A 27658-nucleotide genomic window follows, 5' to 3' on the forward strand; every position below is an offset into this window, starting at 1 on the left:
ATTGTAGCATTAGTTGCATGTTTGCTCATGATAATAGGGTGTGTGTGTGTGTGTGTGTGTAATTCCTGTTTCTGTCATAATATTGTTCATGGTCGATGGAATTTGCTTGTAGAGAGTGCCAGCTCAGCACAGTACGTATCTGGATGCCATCAACACCACACACATTCAAGCACACAGGTGCACTGGGATACACAAAACACACACAAAATGTCAAAACCACAGCGTCATGGCACGCCCTCTTTGTACGACTTCCAGATCATTATCATAACTGTAAGTGAGAGTTTGATAATGTTTACTTTACACAAGAGTAAATCATGAAAGAAAATCATGCTTGTAAGTTAACACTAGTGGACAATGATGATCTTAGAAACAAATTCGTTGTTCTCAGAGATCAGTCAGTGTAGTCAGTTCATAATTCAACAGTCAGTCTCTCCCCGCCTAACATGAGTTGTGTGCTAAAGTCACTAGATCCTACACCTAATGCAACTTAGCAGCATCTTTCATTGGAACCCTCATGTGTGGAGGACGTCCACATGTCCAAGTCAGTCCAGGATGCTTTCTGTTAAACTCTGTTAAGACTCTGGGTTGTCCTGGTGGTTAAAGGTGTATACTATCACATCAACATCCCTGGTTCAATTTCAGCACGTAATTTGTCCTCTCTTAAGGCCAAGAAAGGAACTAGTTTATGCAACAAGTTGTCCAACCACACTATATCGAGGAGTTAATGTGCTATGGTACTGGCTGTCAAAGTTGAGGGAAGCTCAACTGCTAAAAGCTAACGATTCTGTGTTAAAAGATTTGTTTTAACACATGAAAAATGAAAATGTTGTGTATTGACTCCTTTACTTTCCCCTTATTTGCCATCAAATATAAGAGAAATGTCAACCTCCATCCCAAAACAGTCAGAAATTATACAATAGTTTTCAAAAGTTCCCTCACAAAAAGACATTATACAACGGGTTTCACTGGCTGAATAGTGCTCCCCATGGCTAATAAACTGACTGACATGTAAAATTGGTGGAGTGCCCCTTTTAGTATCACACTGTACAGTTTTTGGTTCTGTAAAGTCTCTAAGTACTGTACTACAGACCTTCCCTCAAATGTCAGTAATATCTTAATGAAGTGAGAAAATCCCTGAAGGAAAACACCTTATTGTCAATAACCATCAACTCGCCTGAGTCATATTTAGGTATGTGTGTCCTTTTCCGGCTCACATCCTGTACAGGTGCCTGTCTCGTCTTGTTTCTTTTTCTCATGCAGGGAGGTGGTGTTGATACCTTACAAACTAAACCAACACCTGTGAAAGGAACAACCTTTGACTCCACCGCTCACGGTATTAATACAGCTTTTTTTAAAAAAGTCTTTTGACGTTTAAGGTCTTTCAAGTACAAACAGCAGCCTACAAACAGCATATCCAAAGATCTTTCTGCTTTTTGGCGTTTTTCTGATGAGTGAAATGTGTGAAAACGTGTATACGTCTGCTTTGGACTAATGGTTTGTTTAGTTTCTCCTTTATATGGACTTTCTTCACATATGTCTTTCAAAGCAGCTAGTCTTTGTCACATTCTGGTCTCAATGAGGGGGGAAAAAAATATGATTCTGCTGGAGAGACAATAAAAGGCGACTAAATTGCAAGACACTGTCTGACGAACGTCACGTGGGACACATAGAAAAATGCTGGGTCTGTTGAGGTATTTTGCTCTTGATCCAAACCAAAGGGAGGGGAGGCCATGTAACAGATAAAACCTCTGGTCATCATCTTCATCTTATTTTTTGTCCTGAATCCTGAGTTGAGATTCACAGCTCTAAAAGGTTGTGACACATATTTTGATTCTTTCACACTGGCTTCACATAAGACTTAAGAGTCTAGTTAAATTCTTGTGATTCCTTCAGAGGTCTGTGTGATCAGGCACCTGCAACAGCACCAAGCTTAAAGCTAAAGGAGACTTTAGCTTCCATCCATCCACACGTCTGTTGACAAAAGCAACACATCTGTGTGGAGTGATGAGGAAACTGCAAGCTTTCTCAAATAATTAGATGAAAGAAACATAAACGTTATACTACCATCATGTTTTTTACGTGTCACATGTCCGACTCTCTTTTAATAACATCATCTCATAACCTCTTAATATTCACACAATAGTAGCCTATTTATATTTTCTTTTGCCTATGTACTTCAATTAATAAGTTATTTCAATTACAATTTGCGCCACGTTTGGATGGAAACATGGCACGTTTGTCTTTGCTCGGTTGCGACTGCTAAACTTTGGAACTTCTTCATATTATACTTAAGACCTTTGGACACCTTTAAAAACAGACTGTGTTCAACCGAAGAAGCAGACACTTTCTGTTTTTTGTTTTACTCTTCAGCAAACGTCAGGCTTTGCTGTGCAACAGGCTGACTGTTATAGGATGCATAAACAAACAGAAGAACAATACATAATGTTGCCACAGGTTAAGAAAGGTTAGCGTGGGTGGCTGTTTTTATCTTCCACCATATTTCCAGTTTATGAATGTGTAATCCATTGAGTCAAATAAAATAACCATTCAGAAACTGGCACCTCTTCCTGTCAGTTTAATTGAATTTACTGTTCAATACATTATACTTGGGCCTTGTAATTCCTTCTGTTTCCCTCTTCTACTTGCATCGGGTAATTTTTATTCGTTTTTTTATTTATTTTTTTATTTGTCACCGGCCAACTTCCAGTTCTGACATGCATGCTTTGTTATACAGCAGATCATTCCAGGTCCAACCACTCCCTCCTGCCCCACAGTTGCCGCCATTGCCCGTCAGCTGACCTTTCCTACTTACCTGCACACCTGCTCACACTTCCCTCATCACTCAAGTCAAATCAGTTTTATTTATATAGCACCAAATCACAATAAAAGTTATCTCAGCTATACTAATATGCAGCCATCCATTCCCACCTTTTATATTAATGTAAGATGCAAAGACATCCTTGGGTGACAAAAATGAAAAAAAAAAAAAAACCCACACAAGATATCTTTAATATGTAAAGACAAAACCAGAAAAGCTCCATTGCATAGGTTATTGTACAGCTTGACTCTACTTGCTTTTGGTACTTAGTGATCATCATAGCACCATCTTTACTTTTCCAGCAGCTGGGAAACAAAACCATGCACAGGCAAAGTCACTGTGTGCATGGAAACAAATATCAGTGGTCTACATGTTTAACGTCATACTGAAATGATTCACAGTCATAATACAAAATTTTAAACACTTTCTCCATATGTCTATACGCCTGTGTTTGTGATTTTTACATCACAGAGCTCCCAACATGAGTCCATCTTTTTAATTAGTCACTCAGATCTTTCTCTCTTCCCATCGCAGGCCTGATCAACCTCTTCATACGTCTCACAGAGCACAATGTGATGTTAATTGCTTAACTGGATCACACCAACATTACTCATTATGCAGGATGACTTAGCCTACATTATATTATTGGACTATGATTATTGATACACTATGTTACAGCAGGTAAATGTGTGAATAGTTTTAATTTTTTTGTACCTTTACACTGGTTTCCCCAGTGGGGATCAATAAAGTTTTACTGATATAATAAATATCACAACTGCTTTGTTGATCATCAACCTGAAACTGGAAAACAAGTTAAGTTATCAAATAAACATAGTTAACCCAAAAGGCTCTAAAGTTTATTCTAGTTGAAGTACAAAGTAGCAGAAAATAGAAATACTCAGACAAAATACATCTACTTAGTTGAGAAAATGTGCCCAGTTATTTTCCACCACTGAATAAAACAGAGAAAAGAAGAAAATCATCACATTTGAGAAGCAGGAAGAATTTTGGCTATTTTTTGCTCAACAAATGAATACAATTGTAATTTCATTAATTATACGATAACGTAAACCCAGCAGTAGGAAAAGAAAATCTGCTTTTGGCAAAATTCTTTAGCTGCGACTTTGGACAATTACAGGAAAACTTTTGCAGGATGGAGTTTCATTCACGCCAAGATTTTAAAGCCATTTGTCATACAGTCCTTTGCCTCTTTCATATGTCATGACAGTTGTTCTCAGCTTTACTGGAAAACAAACTTCCCAGTCAACTTAAACTTGAACTATTGTTTCTACTACACAGAGCTTCAGCCAGTGTGACGGAGGAGAAGAGGGGCAAAGAAAAACATCAAAACACAACTCAACGCTCCAATAAGTACTTCAGATCTGACCTACAAAGCTGACCGGACACGAGGCCACCCACAGACACCCAGAAACACGCGAGGCAGCGAGATGGGAGGAGCCTGAGGTATTGTTCTTCCTGTGGCTCGAGGTGGCCTGACCCCACACCCTGCTGTTCAGACCTTGTTATTGGCTGCTTGTTTCTGTGGCAACAATCTACAGCAAATGCTTCCATGAAAGAATAACAGAAAGAAGTAAAAGGACCTGGGTTGACTCCTCCTTCGACACACACACACACACACACACACTGAAACACACATAACAAAACATGTTGAAATAATTTTACTGGCAGCACTTGCTTTATCATTTAGCAGCTATTCATTTACTTAAATTACATAAAGGTCAACCCAGGAAGCTACCCTCTAAAATATAAAAGAGGATATAAAGTGTGCGAGAATAAAGCCTCAACGCCATCAGAAGATGATCTGCATAGCAACATGCAGTAGTGAAATCTTCACATATATAATGTTTGCACCAGGGAGGGAATGCAGACTTTAAAGACAAAAGTATTGGGACAAGGCTGTTTTGCAGGGGTTGAGTGAGACCTCTTACTTCCACCGAAGGGAAATCATTTTGGACAATTCTATGCTTCCAACTTTGTGACAACAGTTTGGTGAAGGTCCTTTTTCTACTCCAGCATGACTGCGGTCCGTAAAGAGTTTGGTGTGGAAGAACTTGACTGGCCCACACAGAGCCCTGACCTCAACCCCATCAAACACCTTTGGGACAAACTGGAACACAGATTATGAGCCAGGCCTTTTGGTCCATCAGTGCCTGACCTCACAAATGCTCTGCTGCATGAAGGAGCAAAAATTCCCACAAAAACAATCCAAAATCTTGTGGAAAGCCTTCCCAGCTGCAAAGCTGTCTATGTATTTAGAATGCAGCGTCCCAATTCTTTTGTCTATATAGAGTATGTAAGGATCAGTTCACTCAAAAGTAGTGTTTCAGGGCTTTAAGCTCCACAAATAAATTTTCCCTTTTGTTATATTGGAGTGGAGGCAGAATCAACCTGAGCAATTGTTTTGTTTTTGTTTTTGTTTTATTCTAATTTAGGTGAACCGATCGATTAAAAAAGGATTCCATCAGCTGTTAATACTGTTTAGATGTTGTAATATTGTTTCAATGATCCAAATCAAAGAGCATACATGGCAGAAGATCTGGTGGTCAGATCCCTTTAGACTAATAATACCACAATCTAAAAGCACTTTATGATAAATTAAAGCTCTTTGTAGTTGAAGTACTACCTGAAGTACAAGAAAAGCAAAAGTAGTTAATATGGAGAATACTGTTTCTGGGAGCTGAATACTTATGCAGTACTGAATTATACAAAGAAAAAACTTTATTCTAAGCTGTACTTTAAGCTCAGTGGGGCTGATTTCAACTGTGTGTACTTTAAAAACTTTAAAATAACTTAATCTGTAATGATGCTTCGTGGTTTCATAAACCAATGACGTTTTATACTTCATTTGCAAAGAAAGCAGCTACTGTAGCTGTAAATGCAAGTAACTGTAATTAGTAACCGCAGTAAATGTACTTTTACTTAAGTAGTTCAGTGTGCTTTTAAGTATTTTCCATCTCTGCCTACTTGCAATGATGACATTTTGAAGTACTTTTTTCTTTTAAAGCTTCTCTACCTCCCTCTAGTGGCTATAAGCAGCCAGTGCATGTTCAACATGTACTGCATGACATCATTGCTACTGAGACATAGAGACAAGACAAATTTTATCATTGAACTTCATCAGCTGAAATGTTTATTATTGCATATTTTGTTTTTGCCATACAAAGTGCAAACAGAAAAACTGTGGTCTGATACTTTACCACAACAAATCAATAACATAATATTAAATCATAATGAAGATGTTAGTCAAAAAGCTGCATTAATGTGGACATGAACAAAATGTTAGCTACCCTTCAAACACATTGTCTGGACTCATAGTTTAAAAGACCCCGATGGCCCGTCTCTCTGTCTCTCTCCCAAAGTTTTCATTGTGATGATTTCTGACTTTGTGTTAGTGAGCCGACGGGCCACAGGGCTAACTTGAAGAAGAGGCACTTTAGGTGTGGTTTGTGCTATTGCTTGTTGCTATTGCTATTGTTACGCATCGTCTCCACCACAGAGCAAAAGCAAGGCCTTTCGGTAGTCACCGCCGGTGTCTCCCTGTAACAGAAGCACAGGCGGACTTTAAGAAAGGAGCAAACAGCTTCACATTTGTAGTATTTGCGCATTTGTTTCATGTGCATGTGTGTACCTTGACCATGGAAAACAGAGAGCAGGCAAACATCCTCCTGAAGTGAACTCTGATGTCCAACATGTCCACCTCACTGCGACTCACCATCACTCTGATCAGGGTGTTGTCATCAGTTCCTGCACCCTGCAACAAACACATAAGGTGAACCCAGAGTGAGACGTCACCCCGCATAAGATCTTGTCAGGGTTGTGTGGGGGGCAGATGCCTCTTTAGAAGACTTTTTACACTGAGCTTTAGAATCAAAAATGCAGTCTGTTATGATTTAATTACCCTGTAGATGTGTTTATCCAAGCACACTTCTTGCGTACATGTTATAGTGCTATTCAAACTGCATGTATTTTAAAAAGAAGATAGACATTGTTCTTACCCTGAGCATATGATGACTTTGTGCATACATGTAATGCATAAAAATAATTAAATGAGAGCACAAGCTAAGGCTCCACAACTGTGTAAATATCTAGAAATAGTTCATGTGTCTCTGGAGTTCTAATCTGCATGGACATGTACAACCACCCGCAGTGATATCTATGAGCCCATTTTTCCACACGTGTCAAACCTAAGAGCTGTATATATTTTGGCCACTAGGGGGCAGCCGAAACCAGCTGTGACCAGGACACTAGAAGAAGTTGAGAGAGAAACAATCGCTTTACACACTCAACAGTTTCAGAGCAACATTCTCATTTATTTGGGATCGTTTCTCTGGTCACCTGGCAAACTCAAGTGTGATTTTTCACTATATTTTAGCTCCATTTTTTGGTCTTCTATGTTTACCAGCGGATTTTTAACTGTGTCTGACTGTTGTTTGGTGCTGCAGTTGAAAATGATCCACATAGCTGAGGGAGCAGCAGATTCAGGTGATTACTCTCTGTCAGTTCATCACTAGGAGAAAATCCTACCACACTGTCACTTCATTCATTTGTGTCATAAAAACATCAATTATAGACACAGAAAGTAAGTACAGTAGTTTGTGGGAAAATAGCAACAGTCTTCAACAAGTCCCTATCCAACAATACTGAGAAAAGCTGTGAGAGAAATTCATCCCAGAACTGAACCTGGCTGGAAACCTTTGTCATTTGTCTCTTTCTCTCTCATCTTGTTACTTTCTCTCTCCAACAAATAAATAAAACATATAAAAAACACATAAAATAAAACGCCAGAAAAAGTGAATATTTCTGATTCGCCACCTGAATCAAGTTTTATATACACACACAAAAGTAACTTGTTTAATGACTTTAATGGCCCTAACTATTAATGGAAGTTCTTTGCAACAAACAGGAAGTGACATTAATGATTCAAGTCAAGTTTTTCCTGGTTTCATGTGACCAAAAACATTAATGCTACAGTGCTTTGAGGAAAAACAACAACAGGCCTAAGTTTGGGCAACAACCTATTTTTCCCAAACAACTAATTGGCTTGTTTTTGTTGAAATGACAGTCTGGATACAGTAAGCATATGGATTAACAACAGGAAGCATCACATGAATGTGCCCCATCATGTCCCCATTTCTGATGCACAACAGTTTACAGGTCCAAGTTTCTGTCGTAGAGCAGGACTTTTGCTGCCATTATAATGTGTTACGACAACCAATTTTACGGTAGTTAAATATGGCATTGATTATACTTGGTTGGCCATTTCAGTCATTTTTGCCGTCTTACCTTCATTGCATAGTACAGGGTCTCCGCAAAATAGGCTGGAACGCTCCTGGCACACTTCACTTTAAAAGAAAATCAGAAAAGATTGAAAAATTATTGTTATTAGTCATTCTTGGTCACCAGCTCTGGAGAAGCTGACAACAGAAGCAGTTTGCAGGATGGAGGTGTGTGGTTTCGTACCCACGGCCAGAAGCAGATCTCTCAGATTTCCAGATGTTTCCCTCTTGATGCTCTCCTCTATCTCATATCCAGACAACTTCATGTAGGCATCGAATACTGAAACACACGGGTTCACAGTGAGTCTGGCTGTTCAATGAAACTGCTAAGCAACTACGGAGGCTTTCCGTTTCTCACTGCGACTGACAAGACACACAGACAAACCTTTCCTAAGATGCTCTGCACTGCGGTTTCCCAGGATGGTGACAAATGTTTGCTCATCAGTGCCAAACTTCTCCTCTCCCGCCTTGAAGAGGACCTACAGCCACAGAAACAAACAATCATGTATGAAATACTTCAAATTAACTTCACCTTGACCAGCTGTGGCTCTAAAACGAATCAATCAGTAATAATATTCCAATAATACTGCATAATAAATATAACAATACTCTGAAACAGACAAAGTAAAAGTTTAAGTATATTTCCTTGATATTTTGACCACTATCATTGGTCACCAAGACTGCTCCATAACCTGTTAACTTAGAAACATACTTAATGGGAAAATTAAAATCTTTAACAAGCTGGAGGTGTGGAGCTGAAAACAGACAGAAATGTCTGTGGTTTCTCAGCCAATCAGCACAGCCATCTGGTCGGTTACCTCACTCTATTGGTATGTTCATGTAGTATGGATCTGCTAGTCTCTGAGGTTATGTGAAGTCTGGAAACTGGACCAAGAGAATATTAAATATCACTGATTTCTATGATTTGAATGAAAAGATCTCAAGACGATTCTTCAGATCGTCTGATAAACTGTGTTGCCTTCCCATCCTGTTAATCATCCCGCGATTTCACACCACCCATCCTCACTGTGCACTTTCTTCTCGCACTACATTTAATAAGTGCTGAAGAGGAATGAGCTGTACTGATTCGGATTAGAACAGATCAGAGAGTGTCTCTCTCTGGGAGATGCCGTTGATAAAAACTGTAAATGAACAGTACTGAAGATGGATCATGTTCAGACAGAGCACAGCCAAACAGAAGCTACCTTAGATCACAAAAGATTCAGCAATGTGGCAGCCAGAATTAGAGGGAAATCTATCACCCTCACCAGGAAGTATTTTTCTGCCTTTTAAACTCATCCATGAAATGCTATGGGAAATGTCATCCTTCCCCTCCAGTAGAAACGGCCATAACAGCACTACAGACCAGCTGTACAAACTACAATCCTCGCCTCCAGAACACACACATACACAAACAGGCTTCAAAGGCCTGTATTTAGATCCTATCCACAAACATGTGACAGTCACACCCCCAGATAATAGACAAAGACATCACTGATGATGAAGAGCAGAAATATTTGCAATGAACAGCTAACTCACCTGAGCATCACTCTCGATATTTCCCTCCTGGATCCCCGTCTGCCTGTTGGCCTGAGGACAGACAAAACATTTCTGTTAGAGAAGACAGGAGGAGAGGAGAGGACAAGACAGGAAGGGAGACAAGAGGAGAGGACAAGACAGGACAGGAGAGGAGAGGAGAGGAGACGAGAGGAGAGGACAAGACAGGAGAGGAGAGGAGAGGAGAGGACAAGACAGGAGATGAGATGAGAGGAGAGGAGACAAGATGAGAGGAGAGGAGAGGACAAGACAGGACAGGAGACGAGATGAGAGGAGACGAGAGGAGAGGACAAGACAGGACAGGAGACGAGAGGAGAGGACAGGACAAGACAGGACAGGAGACAAGATGAGAGGAGAGGAGAGGACAAGACAGGAGAGTTGAGGAGATGAGATGAGAGGAGAGGACAGGACAAGACAGGACAGGAGACAAGATGAGAGGAGAGGAGAGGACAAGACAGGAGAGGAGAGGAGACAAGATGAGACGAGAGGAGAGGAGACAAGATGAGAGGAGAGCTTTACCTGCAGCAGAATCACCAGAAGTCTCTGGAAGTGACCTGAAGTGTCACCACATACATCCTCCTCCAGGTCGTCATCATACTCTGACAAAAACGTGATACACACATGTTAATGTTTTCTTTTTATTTTAACTCTTTACACACACAAATCAGCACAAAACATAAACTCTATAACAGTCAATTTAGATGTAATTTTATCCCATCTTAGCAGATCGTGTCATTATCTTTTGTAACCATGTTTAAGTTTGTATTCTTAAAGGAGAAGCTAGTTGTTGAAACATACAGTAACTGTTGACTTGGACTGAAATTACGTTTAGTCCCAGGAATTTTTCTCAAAGAGCTAAAAGGTTCCTTTAGCCCGCTGGCTATCAGTTTAACCACCACGATCAAAAGACCGGAGAAGGTTAGGATTCTAGTATTCTATTCATTTAGCCTGCTGATGTATGAAACATCAGCGGTTGTTTTTACACATCATTTTTGCACGCAACCACACAACAAATTGCCAATGCAGATGCCTTATAAAGGCTGCTTTGCAAATGGGTTCATTGAGTCAAATCTACAAATGTACACTATGCTGCTTGTGATGAATAAAACACAGAATTTGTACAATTTAAACATGTTTTTGTTTTCCCTTTTAAAAATGAGTGAGTTTATCACGTAGTATTTGCGTGTGTGTTGGTGTCCTACCCTGTCTATAAGCAGCAATGATGTCCTTCACCTGCCGAGGTGTTCTGGAGGCCAGGATCTCCACCAGGACCTTCTCATCTGTTCCTGCCCCCTAGAGGTCAAAGAAGGTGATGTCTCTGATGAAACCAGATTTGGGTTTCCAGTTGCTCTGACAACTAACATTTCTGTCTGTGTGCATAAAATCTTAACCTTCACACTACTTACTTCACTCTATCTGCCTCATATCTGGCAGGTGCAGCACTTACCTTGATGGCGTTGCGGAGGGATGTCACATCGTAAATGATGGGTGGGGTCATTAGACCCACGATCAGGGTCTCAAATTTGCCACCCAGCTCTCCCTTCAGGTCATCCACCAGATCCTGTCGTGGAGAAACAGCACATATGTAGATTAGTTCTGGCACGGCTTAAAATCCTTTTTTATGGTTGCTTGTGTAGCTGGACTATTTTGCAGCGATGAATGTGTAAACCCATCATGGACTTTCGGCTGTAGTGATTGTGATGGTTTGACTGTTTCGTTGGAGCTTTGATGTGGTGTGTTGGGCTTAAAGGCCTCAGTATGCTTCAGACCAAGAGCTTTCCGGATCTCCTAACAGCTTCTGATGCCTACTTTCCAGCTTCCCGGATGTGTGGGGTCCGACATGCACAGCCATTTCTCACAGTGATTGGCCAGCTGTGTGGATGTGTGAAAGCAGGCAGGCTTTGAACTCCTGCCTTAAAATCTCTTAATCACTTTGTATTTGTAAAACCATGGCAGCTTTTCAAGAGAGAATAGTATGAGCTGGTGGCTTGAGTCCCCTGTTAAGCTAAAATGGCTAAACAGATAACTGTGTTTGGAAGCAATGACTTCCTGTTGCAGTGGCAGCAAAGTTTTCTGCTCAGCTTGTGTTAAAGGACTAGTTTAACTTTGTGGGACACTTTCACTTTTGTACTTTTTACTTTTAGTACTTGTACTGACAGAATCAGCCTGGCTGCTTTGCCTTTTTTTCTTCTTTTTGCTAAGCTAAGCTAACAAGCTGCTGGTTGTAGCTTCATATGTACCATACAGACATGAAAGTGGCATCACTCCCCTTATCTAACCCCTTGAAATGAGTGCCTTTAAGTGGGCATTCAGCAAAGGGTCCAGTTTGGTGTTGTTGTAATTACGCGTTAGATAAGGAGCACCGAGATGATGAGCTGTGAGTGATTTTATTTTGTCGATTATTTCCTTTGTTTAGCCAAGTGTGTGCACAGACTAGCTTAAATGCAATCAATCTGACTATTCAGCTTTCCCAGACAGAGATTTAAAGCCCACATAACACCAAAACTAGCACCCTTATTCCTGTTTGCACAATTCATCACGCGGGCACACAAATGGCACAGGATTCTCGGGAAAAACCAGGAGGCTCCTGGCTCAATCAAAGTCTAGCTTTGATCGAAGCAATGCAGAACAGGTTTAAACCTTTAAATGTGGGCGAACAACACGCCGCACAGTAGTCTGTTTGAAGCCTACAGAGGCCTTTTTAAAGCTGGAGCTCTTAAAGTGTGTTTGGTCATGCAATTCGGCAGCTGTTAAGGAAGTCCGACCTTTCCAAACAGAGTCTTGTAGGCAGCCTTGATCTCCTGCCTCTGGGTGTTGCTGCGAGCCGTCAACAGCTGCAAGATGGCATCCTCATCGGTTCCTATGGAGAAAAAGCACTATGGTTACCCAGCCAAGCTGCTCTCATAAGGTGCACGCATTACATAACGATGCTCCGTCTGTGCGGACTCTTGAGTGCAATTATTTCACCCACATAACTATCGCCTACAGTCGAGGTGAGCAGATGTTTTTGCTCACAGTGACTGACTGAAAGGTTCATCTCTGCTCATGTGCTTATGACTCATTGCTGTCTGGGTGGAGGCCCATACAGACAGCAGGGATTACTACAGAGAGAGGAACTCCCCCCAAAACGCTGTCTCATTGGTCTGCTGGAGCTGCACTACCGATTTGACACGCCCTCAGTGTATCAGATGACACTGTGCTGACAGCAGATACACAGATTAGCATCTTACCCAGCCCTTTCATGGCCTTGTACAAAACCTCAGCATCTCCACTGGCATTGAAGTTTCCACTGGCTTGCACAGTTCCTCTGCTGGCCTACAACATAGGAAGAAATGGACAGAAGAAATGGATTATTATGGGGTGGACTGTCCAGAGTTATGTCTTTTGTCAAACATTTTTGGGATTTTTTCTTTTTAACGCCAACTGTGTTGTTCTCTTGTTGTTGTTTGATTGAAGCAAGTATACGCAAGGGCATCAAACAAGGCACAGATGTCCCAAAACAAGTACAGCTTTCTGAAGTCTATGGCTTCTTATCAGTTATAAGTAAAGGCTGAAACACTGCAGATCATACATTGTCAGCCTGCAGTTTCACTCTTTAATAATAATTAATAATTTACATTAGATCAGATTCCTCGCATGTATCATCTTCTTAAAGATTTTGCCTCTGCACATCATCATAGAAAATGCATGTTTACATTTATATAAATATCAGGCGTTACAGTCACTGCACAACTGTAACGATGAGATGATGATTTGGGCTTTCTTCTTTACTGCACATAATCAATCTCCACATTCATGCTTAGATAAGATATAAAATTACAATTCTTCAAGTACATAACATTATGTAACATAATACTGTACATAATCGGTCTCTACATTAATGCCTCCATACATAAAAAACATTACATCCCAGATTTGTTATGTGCATATACTCATCAAAGACTTTCCCTGTTTTGGATGCACTTAATGACTTGCAGACTTACAGCTCTATGACATAAAGATGTGCAGATGTGCACACCGCAACCAGCACGTCCCCACATCAGACTTGTGATGTGACGAAGTGAAACAAAATGGCTGATCATCAGGTTTATTTTTTACTATATGTGGACAAAGTATTTCAGTACAGCAGGCTAATCAATACTGAAGACAGTAAGAATGTGATAAGGCTGGAAAAACATTAACTTCATGATTGATTTAAGTAACTAACATTCTGAAACAAAGCTGCAGTCATTTCAGACACTCCCTAAAACTGACACATTAAACAATAAAATAGCAGAGTGATTGCTTCTTCTTTCGGGGGTGATAAATGTTTGGAGAGGAAAACCACGGGAATGTCTCTGGAATTCTGACCCTGAAAATCTGGAAGGAAAAGAGGAAAAAAAAAAAGTGGGAAAAAAAGTGGGCCGTCCGTAAGCAAGTTGCTGTTAACAACCAGGATTTTGTCTTTTTCTGCGGGAAGGAACGCCAAAACGTCCACGAGCTCTCCATAAACACACTCAGCGCCACAAGCTAAACAAAATCTAATCAGGGTGGAGAAGGCTGCTTGGACAAACAGCTAAACAAGGAGATATTTAGAAAACAACACAATGCAGATCATTTCCACTGGAATGCAGTTTAGCTCCTATAGAGAGTGATTGGCTGTGTCCTATGGAGCGAGTTCAGACATGGCCTGAGGCCAGGCGGTGGGGGGGGGGGGGGGCTCCTGATGGAGGTATGTTGGCCATATGCAAACGTGAACTGTAACTGGAGATGGAGATGGAACACCACACACGCCTTATCACTGCCATCCTTCATTTATGGACTGTGGTTGCCACGGAGACTGTACACGGTCCATGCTTGTATTAAGGGAAGTAATAATGTATTTTACTGCTAACTGTACTATTAGTGTCCATAAAGTTGAGCTTGAATGTTAATGTTACTCCCATGAATGTTTGTCTCTCAGCACTTTATGACTCTTTGACCATGTTTGGACCAACCAAAAGGCAGGTCATGTTCACTCAAGCTGCAGTTCACATTTTAATAAAAAAACATTTAAAAAGGGAATACAATTAGAACAGAACAGTACAGGTGCTGATAATGGACTTTTAAGTGCAATAGGATGCATCTTCTGTCTAGTAGTTAAACTTTGGAAAATGATAAATATTTTCTTTTTTGTAGATTCCGATTTTCTCAGTGAGGGAGAAGGAGTTTTTATACAAACAACACATCAGACATCAGACACGTCGGGCTGGCCCAAAAGCTGCTCTTTCATCAGCAAATGTAACACAGACGACGACATTGTACAAGTGAATATTTAGGATGGTGTACTGTAAACGAAAACCGACTCAAAATGAACTACATCGCCTGTGAACTTGTTCAGAGCAAGGGCGTGGCTCAAGCATGAGTTTTTAAGATGTTTTTTGACAGCAACAGATATCCATGGCGCCGAGGAGTGTGCTCCATCAGACTTTGGCTACAGACGCAAACTGTATAATACCTGTTGTTAGTCTTTTCACTGCATTTCCTGACAAAAGTACAGAACATCAGCAGTTTCGTCCTCATCCTCAAAGCAGATCCTTGTCTCAGAAAGATCAGTTAAAACACAGTTTCGTGTGCCGTTCATACCAAAGAGAGACTCGGTTTACAGCCCCCAGACTAAACTGCCTGCAGAGTGCAAGTGATGATCACGAATATAATCACTTTTCTGTTTCTTTATGGTAACTTACAGCTCCACCCTGACAAAGAGACAGAGAACTGATTCCCCTTTAAGAGAGGGAGGGCGGCTTTACACTCCAGAGCAGACGTGTAAAATGAGTGTATTAAACACAGAGAGAGGTGGAGAAACAGAGAGACCCACCCGAATGGAACAGAGCCCACATGAGTCATACACCAAACTTCCCAACTTCCCCAAATGAAAGCTCTCCGCAGCCCCGTAAGCAAGCGCACTTAAAAGATACAAACCTGATAAACTGGAAAGTTTTGTCAGTAAAAGTGTGCATTTCCCAACTTCTATGTTAAAATACACTTAATTATGGCAACAAAATATGAGCTGAACTGTACAGACATGGTGGCAGGGCTCATACTTTTCTTTCTCTTAAACAGATGTACTGTCCTACATCCATGGGTTTAATGTAATCTGAAGGAGTTATCCAAAGTTTTAGGAAAGGTGAAAAAACATTCATATTTAGATTAGATTTTTAGGATTATATAATATGGAAAAAAGTGGGCGTTGTCTTGGGAGTTCAGAGGGTATAAACCACAGTGAGTCACACATTAGCATAAATAACGGATTTTTGGCAAGACTATTGGAACAAACATTATGATAGGCAGACAAAAATGAAATGAAAAGCACTCACCATTTTGACGGTCTTGGAGGTTTATTCACCGGTAAGAAGAAAATCTGTTAGACACAGATAGACAGACTTTAAACAGCAGCAATAATGTTGTTTTTACAGTTTTTATCCGCTGCCTCACTTTAGTTTCTCTCCTGTCTATCTTAGGCATAGCTGTGAAGCTCAAACTTCCGTAGATCATACGAGCTTCTCCCTTTTGTCCACAGGTAGACATACTCCTGTCTGTCACGGCTCACCTGGCTGATGCTGTTTAACGTATCCTGTCCTATCCGGAGGTAGAAGCAATAAAGTGATCTGGACTCACCGCGGAGAGCAGCAGCGGGCAGATGAAGCTCGGTGGGCAGGCTGAGAGACCCGGCAGAGACGACAGAAGAGAGCAGAAGGAGGCCGGACGGCAGAAACCCACTCGGAAATACTCTACGTTGCGCGCGTGAGTGTGCGCGTGCGGGTGCAAGTGCCACACCCAGGTGCACGCGAACTCTGGTACAGCCCCCGTCTCCCGAAGCACTGTGGGAAATGTTGTTTCCGGTGTAAGGAAGCCGTGCCAAACAAAAAGGTAGTACAAATGAACGCAGGTTTGATGTTTTCAGCTCGCCTATAGGACATATGAAGACTCCGAGGAATCCATACGTGTTGAGTGTAAAGTAACTAAGTAGATTTACTCAAGTGCTGTACTTAAGTACAGTCATGCCATACAAGTACATATTGTGCTTTACTTGAGTCTTTCAAGATTAGGCCACTTCGTACCTCTACTCTACTCCATTTTTGAGGTAAATGTTGTACTTTTCACTCCAATACACTTACTTTACACTTACAGGTACTACTGACCTTTTATATTAAAAACACATGATGTGATGCACTACTATAATATAATATAAAAAATATATATAATATAATATAAAATAAAAAAAAACAAAAATCAAAATAGAATAATGTTTTCTAGTGATAAAGGAGCCTTTCTGCATAATAAGTACTTTTACTATGGCTACATTAGCAACATGTTGCTAATTGTAGTTCTGTACTTTTACTGAAATGACATTTTGAACTGACCTTTACTTGTAACAGAGTATTTTTAGACAATGGTATTTCTACTTTTACTTAAGTAAAGGATGTGAGAATTCATCCCACCACTACACCTGTGAAATTTTGATGTCCTTCACTGGAAAAGTTTAATATCGTCTACAACAATGCTTAATTTTAAGGTACGTGTCCATGACTACACGTGTCAGTAGTGCAACAAGGTTTGCAAAACAATGTACCATCGACATCGTTTGGTTCATTATCACCATTTAACAAAGTTACAACATGTTAGCAAACAGCTACCTATTTACACATCCGCATCAATATTGTAAATCATCAACATTAACCTTCATGTGGAGTCTTGTTTCAGGCCACCTGACAAATGTTAAGTCCATTATTTTGTTTATTTTGGACTCCACCACATGCTGAGAAAAATTTCTAGCTTTTGAACTGCTACATCCTCCACAATGTTCACCATCTATATTTGCTAATTTTGTCTGTATTGTTCTGTGCTTTATGAAAGCTTCGTGCCTGAAAACATCTTCCCCCTTCATCTGAAATCTATGTTGATGAGTGTAGACAGAGGAAGTTTTTGGCAATGATTAAAGAGCCATAAAACCAAAACAATGAACTCAAACACACATAGAATAGAGAAGAATTACAAAGCTGAGTGACCATGTGTGTGCTTTCATCACTAACAATGAACCCTTTCATATTACACAGTCATTTGAGCCACTGTTAGTACTAAAATATTGATTAGTGCAGGTTTAGTGTGAACATCAGAGCACCGTGTTAACAGTGAGGTGAGAGACAGCCGGAAAGTCTGTTTACACTGCGCTCACACCCACAAGTTAAATATGTAACGGTCATACTCCTTTGTTCTCTATACAGAAATTATCCAAGCGGTACAGACAGCTACTGTGAGTGACAGATCATACTGATAGCTTAATAACACACGATCATCCAGGTAACATGAGCAACAAAACTGATTAATTGCTCATTCGTTGTTTTTTTGTTTTTTTTTGTTCTGGCTGTAGGGTTTGTATCATTCATCGGGGCTAATCGACACTTTACAGCAAACTGATTATTTTGAGATGTTCAAAATTTGAGTATCATTTATGTTCATTGTATTTATATTAATTTACAGCAATAACAATGGCCAACAATTAATAGAATCAGTAGAAAAGCCATATAATATCAGGGGGAGACTGATGCCAATCTGGTTTATCACCACAGGGGTAAAACTTACTGAATGAAGAACCTTATCTTAGAAATGAATGCATTTGATTAGTATTGTTTCTACCATGAATAGTATTCATTCTGAGGCACCTTTGGCATGTGTGGCATCTTCATGCCTCGTTAATAAATCACCAAGTAAACTGAGGGCTGCAGATCAATTCTGACAAAGAGACGTAACAGAGAGAAGGAGAGACAGAATGTGGATTATGCTGTTAAAAAGACACACATACAGCTGCGAGTGTATTCTGATGAAAACAAATCACAGAACAGACTTTTTCAGGAATAAAAATAATCTTTTATTTATTTGCAATAAATGCAACATTTTGAGGGTGAAAGGTTATACATAAATGTTAGCATGAGGTACAAAATACATAGAAATATATTATAAAAATGCATTTATTTATTAAAGAGTGTTTTCCTGAAAGCGGTGTTGAAGAATATTCAAACTTTCACTCTTGGCTGTACAGCAGGTGCCCGGTACACCCACAGTCTACTACTGCTTTTCACTGAGCAGTGCCACCTGGGCAGTTGGGGGTTAACTGTTTTGCCCAAGGGCATCTCAGTAGAGGTAATGAGGAAATGGCAATCGCTGATCTTTCTCTTTCTCTAAAAAGAAGTTTTTCTTTTTCTTCTTTCTTTGTCTCACATAGTCAGCATCAGTCAAAAATCCACGTTAGAATGGAACTTGTGCCCTTCACATACATTTACATGGTATTTGTGTGGTCAAAACTGTGATCTGGTTAAGATCATATTTATAGTAAACAGACCAGTTATAAATGAGGACAGTAACTCTGCCCTCTAAGCCTCGTTCTACTTTTTTTTTTTTTTTTTTATCACTACGGAGGTCTAAAATATTTCAAATATTGTGGTGCAGATTAAATATTTACCAGAGAACCAGAGAGACAGACCCAATAGCAGGCTGCGTGAGACAAAAGTACACCAGTGTGCTCATCCCAAACCTGCTGGTGAAGGAGGCACGCCATTCATCTTGATCATCTAGCAGTGGGTCTGATAGTTATTTTTTCTCCTCGGATGCAGTTGAATATCCTGTGAGCTGTTGAGCATCCCAACTCATCAGTGTCCTGTATTCGTCCGTGTCTGCAATGTAATCAAGGAAAACAAGAAGTGAAATCCAGAAGGGAGTTCTGGCCTCTCCAGTTTTCTGCTGATCAAACCACTACTGCTTGTGCCCTGTCTGGGTATTTAAATACTCTATTGTAGATATGTATAATTGATACTATTTGCGATCATCTGTCTTCATCTGTCTTGAACTCAGGAGAATCTCTTGGAGAGGGTGTCCTCTTTCACACATTTCTCATTTCCCTCTTTCTCATTACATTTAATATTAAACTCACTATAGTGAAAGCAAGTGCAGACATGTTACAGTGCCAGCAGGAGGAAGTAGAGCCATCTCGGTTGCAGTTATGTGGTTCTCACCACTATTTTTTTTTCAGGGGTCTAAAATAAAAAAAGACAGAGGAGTATGTAGAGACTTTATTTACACACTTATCCTCACTGTCTTAGACATGTACCACCATGAACAATCACTTACCAAAGCAGACAGGTGTTTATACACCAACATGAGCAAACAGGTGCACAAAAACTGGGAAAACAATTCATATTAAGGTAATATCACTCTGGCAGAAACGTAAAACAGTACTTAACCAATTAGTATGTAACTGTAGGCAATGAAGGTTCTATCAAATGAATGCAAAGTATGAAAACCCGAGGATTACCAAGTAAGTGATTATTCTGTATATGCAATGCAGACAGTACAGAACATTGCTCTTTACTGATACAATAGCGCCACCCTGGACTATGGGCAAATTTGGCAACTGCACCTTGTTGCACTTTTCATGATGCTTCCAGAAAACAAGCATGTGATGCATAGTTCTTGCAGATCATGGTGGACTGAGCATGCTGAATGACAAAAACATTGCTTTTAACTTTTCCATTAAAGACCCTTTGCTGCACAATTTTATACTTTAAATCCAGCACACCACAGGTCAGGACAGATCTTCAAAATTATTAGGAAACACTGACATAATCTTTATCTAAGTGAAAGGCCTTTATACACAATCTAAGGACAATATAAATGGTCACATAGTTGGCTATTTATATTTATGCCTAAACAATTGGTTATGATCGAATAAAGACTAAAAGAGACCAAAATGTCCAACTGTCTTACGTGATAAAAGTAAAAAAAAATATTAGGACATTTTTGCATGGAAATACATTTCCCTATTCTGTCTTCTGTCATTATGCATACATACCCAGACGTTAATATTTGATGTCAGCGCATAAGTGTATTTTCACAGTTATTGCACTTTGCACTTTCTATTCAAAGTACTCAGTGGGTACATGCAACCTAACAACAGGCCACACAGATCCCATCCACAGAAAGCTTTCCTATGTACTGTTGTGAATTTCTACTAGCAGCGACGGCAGTTTGTATACAATAAACAGAAGGCCAAAACTGAAGAAGAAATAAGTGACATTAATGGCCTGACTAATTAACATGTAACCTCTGCGTTGTAGTTAGCAATAAAACGGAAATTTAAGAAAACGGATGGTTCTGATCACACTCGAAATAAGAAGCAGAACCTGTTGATAGGGAATTATCACTGCGTCACACCCTTTCTTTCCAGAAAGAACGTGCAATCATCCCACGTTTGGCGGTGTGATTTATCTGGGATTTATTTTTTTAAGAGCATATATTTATTTTTAGTATTTAACGTTAAAGCCAAACGTATAGCAAGTAACGGCTTGCCTTTAAATCACAGTAATATTTCTCACGAGGTCGGTTGAATGTGCACACCACGGGTTATCTGATCTGAGCCCACCCCCCCTGTCTGCCGGTAAGTGGTACGCGCGGCAGCATAAAGTGTGGGTACGCTCCCTAACTTCAACTGACAGCTGCAGAAACCGTCAGAGAACCACGATAGCACCGAATTTGCGGAGTCGCGCCAAAACATTGCCAAAATGGAGTGGACCGCGATGGAGATTAACCCCGAGGTAAGGGGCTAATTGTTTTCCTAACTCTTTGGCAACGCAACGTTTTCAAAGGTAACAAACTCACCTGCCGTTTCTGTTTGTGTCGTTTCAGATGCTGAACATGGTGAGTGGCAAACGTAAGACGCCGAGCGGTGGCGACATGTTGGTAACGTTAACAGTTTCATTCAACTGAAAGGTACATTTTCAAGTAGCTAGCTGGTTAAGGAGGGCAGGTACAGAGACGGCCGCTAAAACACCACCAGTTCACCATGTCACAACTACGACATCAGGTATTGTCAACTGTCTCGGTAAGAAAGTATTGGATAAGTTGTTATCGAAAGGAGAAACAACCAGAAGGGCGTTTTATCTCCTCAGCATCATTCTCAGCGCTGTCCCCAGTGTCTGGGCTTAAGGGTGTGGTCGGACTGGACCAACAACGCAGCATCTCTGAATACAATCAGAAGGGCTCATTTATATGTGTCACCTCTGAAACCTTGTCTGTTTTTACATCCATTTAAGTCATCGTGTTTTGGTCATTTTTGGCTGTGTTTTACAGCTGATGAAATCCCTGGGCGTGGGTGAAAGCTGGCGTTTCGTTGACGTGGTGGGGCTGGAGAGTGAGCAACTCACCGCCGTTCCGAAACCATGCTGTGCCTTGATGCTGCTCTTCCCTCTGACACAACAGGTAATAATGGGGTGGCGGTGGAGACTACTTCCTGGAAGGGATGGACCGAGGGTGGGGTGAGCCGCTGTTACAGGCTGTCTGGGGTGGGGTGATACTGAGGTATAGGAGGGCATGGATGGAGAGGGAGAAGGAGCTGTAATGTTAAGTCATGGTGAGACTGGGGATGGGAGCACGGAGACCAATCAGAAGATGTTTACCCTTTTATTCTCAATATGAAATCTAATTATCTTGTCAAACCTAGACAGCCAAAACATAATATGCGTGTACTTTTTCAGTTGATGGAATTATCTGCTGGTCTAAAGAAATCTAGAAAACAGTGAAAAATGCCCATCATAGTTCTAAGATGATGTTTTTGTCTGATCAGCAGTTCAAAACCCAAAGTTGTCCGGTTTAAAATGGTATCAAATCAAGGAAAGCAGAAATCATAGCATTGATAGGAGATGCTGTAACTAAAAAAAAGTGTCATTTGCTTTATAAATGCCACAAGTAGTACATTTTCTCTCTTTTTCTCTGTTGTTGACTACTGTGTCCAGTTGTGACAACATGTACATAGTTGGCTGCGCTCTGCTCTCGTGGGCAGATGACTATGACAAAGCTCTTTCTCGTGTGTCTGTCTGTCTGTCTGTATGTATCGCAGCATGACTCTTTCAGACAGCAGCAGGCAGACAAGGTTGCAGGAGACTCTGAGCTTTATTTCCTGAAGCAGACAGCAGTCCATTCCTGTGGCACCATCGCATTGCTGCATGCTGTGGCCAACAACAAAAGTAAACTGTCATTTGGTAAGCGCTTTTCAAATAAGTAGGAGTACCATATTAAGCACATGATAAGACAGTTAACAGAATATTTATTTAGAAATGACTCTAACACTCATAACACTCTTGGTCAGTATCAGTGACTCAGCAGTTATAGCAGTCATAGATACCTTGCTTTCACAATTTAAATTACAATCCATACCTTAGTTTTTAGTTTGGGGAAAATGTCAAGCTTTCACCATCTTTGATGAAGTTAAACATTAAAGAAAAGAAGAAGAAGAAAACCCTCGAATTTGTGATGTTAAATCCAGGGGCTGCATTTAGCAGCACTATTGGTACATGTCAAGATTACATTTTTTCTGTAGGTTTAAATTTGGATTCTGGTATATTATTAACATGGCTATGAACAGGCACTGAGTGGCCAGACAACAATATGCAGGATCTTTGTCAGACAGTCCACTCATGCCCATGCATTTTCTCTGTCTTCAGTGTGAATTGGCTGCAAAACGATCCACATCCTGTCGCAGTGTGTTTCCTGCACTCAGGCATAGTAGGCCTACGTATGAATTGCCCCCTTATTCCACAAGAGGGAGTATAACTTTTAGTAGGTCTGTCCCTCTGGAGTGAACTGTGGGTGGGTGATGTGATGGTCTTAGATCATGATTGATCCTGAAGATGTCCACAATCTACTTTTTAGGTGAATCGCAGTGAAGTGGTTATTGTTGTCTTGCTTCTGTTTCCAAACTTAACAGTATTTCCCACACTTTGTCTTTACTGGGACGTGTCACACAGGTATATTAATTGCCTCGATTTTAACAGTTTTTTTACATTTATTTACTTGCTCTGTGTTTGCCCCTCCTGTCTGTATATGCTCTGTATGCTCTACATGCCAGTAGTTAAGATCATTTTGAGAAATATTCATTCATTTATTTATCTATATGATATGAACATAACAGTAACATTGGTGCTGCAACGTACAACCATGCTTGAGCAGCAAGTGTTTACTGCGAGACCCTGGACCCCATGAATTAATCTTGAGATTGGTGAAAAATTTAAAAAATTAAAGTGAATCTTCTCATCAGTCCACAAACATGAATCCCTGCAGTCATTAATACTTTTAGTTCACCTTTTTTATAACAGATAATTTAAAATCGCCTAAATTTGTATTTTGTAGTGGTGTGTTTGTGTCCGTAATTTGGAAACAACACCAAATTCTATTTTGAAGACAAATTCAAAATGAAAAGAGCCCCATTTCCCTTTTTAAAATGTTCCTGCAAATATTGATCATTTGAAAAATAAAACAAAAACAATAGAATAGAAAATTGACTGAAACAACGGGACGTGGTTTGTTCAGAGGTATTTGATGAATTGTCCTGGATCAGCTAATTTAATGTTTGCATTTTGAAAATGGATGGCACCATCATAAATAGTCCTTTTTTTAATTGTTCAGTGATGATTGGCGAAACAATTAATTGGTGTGGAAGTTTGTGATTTCAGCTATTTTGCTGTGAAATAATGTGAATGAATGATATGCCAAAGATGCTGCTATTGGCATTTTCAGCTACTGACTCTGTCCTGAAGAAGTTTCTAGATGAGACTGCAGACATGTCTGCTGATGACCGTGCAAAACATCTGGAGAAGAACCAGGTGAGATAAACATAAAAATACTGTTCAAGCTGTTGTATGTATTGTTGTTAATAGACTTTAAAAGACTGGAGCTTCAGCTGTTGTGTAAAAGGGGTCAGCACAGGTTTAAATGTCGTTTGTTTTATCTGTGTGATTGCTTTGCCTGCTTCACAGCTAGAATGTTTCTTTTGTATATTTTTTTCCTTTTGTTTGTGCATATGGTTCCTGTCATGCATAGATGATACATGATATAAGATATAAATTATATATATATACACAAACAAAAATAAAACCTCAAGCAGACCCTTAATCTAGAATTTATGTTAGGATTGCATAACCTACATGTTTTGTTTTACCCAGTAGGGGGCATCAGACACTGCTAAATCTTTGTCCTTGTAAGGGCACTTTGAATAATGTATTATTAAGAATATGTTACTAAATAAATAACACCTCCGACTTGTTCTTTGTGATAAGTTACACTTCTGATTTGCTTGTGTATGTACAATGTATTGTACAATGATCTGTTTTAGCAAAGTGACATTCTGAATTTTTCTTCTCCAGGCAATCTGCAAAGCTCATAATGAGGTTGCGTCACAAGGCCAGTGTAGGGTAAGATACTTCACCACAGTATCAACTACTTGTGCATATGATGCTCATCTGCTCAATCTCATTCTTATGAGACATCTGTCATCCTCTTTGTCTCCTTGTCACTGTGATAGACATTCCAGTCTGCAGTGCATTTCCTTACATTTAACTGATAAATCTGAGAATCTGATTAGGCTGAATTGTGCTGAATAAACATTACATAAAAGTTTTAGTTCAGTGCTGTTTAGACGTTAATATCGAACAATATTAGCTGTGAATATTAATTCCTCGCATCTCAACTTTCGCAGCCGGAAGCTGACAATATCAACTTCCACTTTATTGCCTTTGTCAATGTAAATGGACAGCTGTATGAATTTGGTAAGCATTTCAATAATACTGTAGATTCCTGTATGTGTTTTACTGATATGGATTCTTTACTGATGTGGATTCTTAACTGTCTTATTTGTTTTTAAGATGGGAGAATGAATGGACCAGTGAAGCACGGAGCTACCAACGATGAGTCATTCATTGTGGTAGGTAAAACGGTCATTCTTTAGTGTTTTGTGTCAGTTGCGGTGATGTTGAAATCTGAATTTTGTCATGCTTGTGCCTGAGATGAGTCGTGTGTCTTGATTTAGTCAATAAACTTTGCTTAAGTGCACTCTGAAAACTCCAACAGGATCCAAAAAAAATAAAATATAAATGTTTACAAAGGTTTTTGTGTAATCGCTGAATGTGTTAGTAATGTTACAATGAACATTCAGAGGAATTTATTTTACTGAAAAGAAAAATTAAGGCTGAAAACAGCCTTAAAAATCAGAAAATCACAATTTTAAGCTGTAGTATGATAATTAAACTTCATACCATCAAGCATCATATTGACACTGCTCATTCCTACCAAATATTAGCAGTAAACTCAAAGTAAGCTTGAATCTCACAAGTGTAAGTGTAGATAAAAAGTGCAAACTTGAGTTTTCTTTTTGAAAAGTGTAATATTTAATTTAGGTACTGTGGAGCAAAAGTACATCAAATTTTATACAAGGGTAAACTTCTACTTTTCTCTTTTCCTTTTGCATGCCCAGGACGCAGCCAAAGTGTGCCATGAGTTCATGGAAAGAGAGCAAGGCGAGGTCCGTTTCTCCTCCGTGGCTCTTTGTCACAGTTAAGATATTCATTAGGACGTAGAACCAAATTGTAAACCAAAATATCCTGGAGCATTCACATCGCAAACACAATCAGCAGGCACTCATGACGGCCTGTGAACACATACATCTGCAGACACTATGCACTATAAAGCACATGTTGTTTCCACATACTATACCCACAGCTCATGAACAAAGCATTCTTAAGCACATGTACACACATATGCACCACCAAAAACCTTTTGTTCTGCTGACACCAACTGATACAAGCTTGCCCAAACCTTTTTATGTGACGCATCATCCGGCAGTGAATTGTTAATCAAGCCGCTGCTTGTGTGCATGTGTGTATTTGTCTTTTTTGCCATTATTTTGGCGGGGGGGGGGGGGGGGGGGTGTAATCATTTTTGCATCCATGTCAGCCTCTGAAGGTTCATAGTTAAATATGTTTTGTTCCATTAAAAACGGAGAAGACAAATTGAAAAGGGGGGAGGAGCAAAAATACTTGAATGGAGAAACTGCTTTTCTTGTTTCTCTGAAAGCCTTGAGTTGGTGTTGAGTTTATAAGGATCTGACATTCCTCAGAACAGCCCAAATGTATGCGTAGGCATAATTTAGCCATTGTTCAGAACATGGACGCAACCTTTTGAGTGCTGTTCTTGGGTGTCAGCCTTGCATTTCTTTGAAAATTTCCTTTGGGAAGTTTAAATTCAACGTGGTGGATCACAGTTGTTTTGTATGTTCAGTCTACACATATTTTCAAAAATGTATTCGTACAGTTCAGTAATGCTTGCACTTGCAATTCGAAATGGCTCTTCAGTTACCAACCCAAACAGTCCAAAGTACAGTGTTAGTGTGCAAGTTCCAAACATGATAGGGACCATTGAAATAACGCAACTAAACTTTCTGTGTTGGGCTGTTGTTGTGTAGTGCAGGCTGAAAATACTGTGCATCCACTGTTTACCTTTCTGCACTTTCCTAATACTGTGTTGCTGTAGTTCTACTGGTGATGCGGCTGTGGGAGTTCAATAAAGCAGCCTTTAAACTTGTGTGACTCCTGGTGTATTTGTACTAGTTAAGTTATTTATTCAGATATTTATATATAAAGTCCTGCTTGTACAACTGCATTCCAATCTGTATCATAGATTTTTGTTAAAAATAAGTACCGTAGTATGTAAGTGCTGGATGTCTGTATGTCTGTTGGCCTAAAGCTATAATGACTCACTGATTAGTCTATAGATGATAGAAATGTTAAATTTATCATTTAAATAATGAATCAGCAACCATTTTGATAACTGATATTCCTTTCAGTCATTTTTTTCCATGCACAAATGCTCTCTGGTTCCAGCTCTGTTAATATGAGGGTTTGTGATTTTTTTTTTCCTGTGTTACATAACAGTCAACTGGATATCTTTGGGTTCTGGGTTAGGTTTGTACAAAGCAAGCAAATTGAAGGCATCGTTGTAGGCTCTAAGATTATGTAATTATGCTCTTTTTTTACCTTTCATAGACTAAACAATTAATTGAGAAAATATTTGCCAGACAAATACATAATAGAGATAAATGTCAGTTGCAGCTCTTGCTTTAAGACTCATTATTTTTTTTTGGACTTCT

At 39.8% G+C, this 27658-nt stretch overlaps 2 protein-coding genes and 1 long non-coding RNA gene across 4 annotated transcripts; 1 reads left to right on the plus strand and 2 right to left on the minus strand.

Moving 5' to 3' along the window:
- Positions 1-5938: 5938 nt before the first annotated feature.
- anxa5b (annexin A5b) lies at positions 5939-16448 on the minus strand. Its single transcript, XM_046414940.1, has 13 exons — positions 16309-16448; positions 16008-16051; positions 12903-12987; positions 12438-12532; positions 11120-11233; positions 10875-10965; positions 10192-10271; positions 9655-9705; positions 8501-8594; positions 8300-8395; positions 8123-8181; positions 6468-6590; positions 5939-6376 (listed from the first exon to the last, which is right to left on the minus strand). Exons 2-13 carry the CDS (start codon positions 16008-16010, stop codon positions 6314-6316), a joined length of 954 nt encoding a protein of 317 aa, XP_046270896.1. The 5' UTR covers positions 16011-16051; positions 16309-16448; the 3' UTR covers positions 5939-6313.
- Positions 16449-18875: 2427 nt separating this feature from the next.
- On the minus strand, positions 18876-21473 carry LOC124073063. Its single transcript, XR_006845634.1, has 3 exons — positions 21343-21473; positions 19619-19721; positions 18876-19361 (listed from the first exon to the last, which is right to left on the minus strand). It is a non-coding gene; the product is annotated as an uncharacterized LOC124073063 (long non-coding RNA).
- uchl1 (ubiquitin carboxyl-terminal esterase L1 (ubiquitin thiolesterase)) lies at positions 21098-27093 on the plus strand. 2 transcript variants are annotated; one of them, XM_046414951.1, is made up of 9 exons: positions 21098-21278; positions 21370-21381; positions 21814-21942; positions 22580-22721; positions 24256-24341; positions 24882-24929; positions 25214-25283; positions 25380-25438; positions 25988-27093. In XM_046414951.1, exons 1-9 carry the CDS (start codon positions 21246-21248, stop codon positions 26069-26071), a joined length of 663 nt encoding a protein of 220 aa, XP_046270907.1. In that variant the 5' UTR covers positions 21098-21245; the 3' UTR covers positions 26072-27093. The 2 variants fall into 2 exon arrangements, with proteins under 2 accessions (XP_046270907.1, XP_046270916.1); XM_046414960.1 differs by lacking the exons at positions 21098-21278; positions 21370-21381 and adding an exon at positions 21430-21547.
- The last annotated feature ends 565 nt before the right edge of the window (positions 27094-27658 follow it).

The sequence above is a fragment of the Scatophagus argus genome, chromosome 2, assembly GCF_020382885.2.
Source record: "Scatophagus argus isolate fScaArg1 chromosome 2, fScaArg1.pri, whole genome shotgun sequence".
Taxonomy (NCBI): domain Eukaryota; kingdom Metazoa; phylum Chordata; class Actinopteri; family Scatophagidae; genus Scatophagus; species Scatophagus argus.

What these genes read in the sequence shown, in the direction of transcription:
- anxa5b (XM_046414940.1), bottom strand. An exon ending in ACAAGACTCTGTTTGGAAAG is followed by an intron (nt 11,234 to 12,437) that starts GTCGGACTTCCT and finishes TCTCCACGACAG; the next exon opens with GATCTGGTGGATGACCTGAA. An exon ending in CTCTGTTTTCCATGGTCAAG is followed by an intron (nt 6,377 to 6,467) that starts GTACACACATGC and finishes CTTCTGTTACAG; the next exon opens with GGAGACACCGGCGGTGACTA.
- uchl1 (XM_046414951.1), top strand. Translation starts at nt 21,246, where the DNA reads ATGGAGTGGACCGCGATGGAGATTAACCCCGAG. An exon ending in AACATCTGGAGAAGAACCAG is followed by an intron (nt 24,342 to 24,881) that starts GTGAGATAAACA and finishes TTTCTTCTCCAG; the next exon opens with GCAATCTGCAAAGCTCATAA. An exon ending in CGTCACAAGGCCAGTGTAGG is followed by an intron (nt 24,930 to 25,213) that starts GTAAGATACTTC and finishes CAACTTTCGCAG; the next exon opens with CCGGAAGCTGACAATATCAA.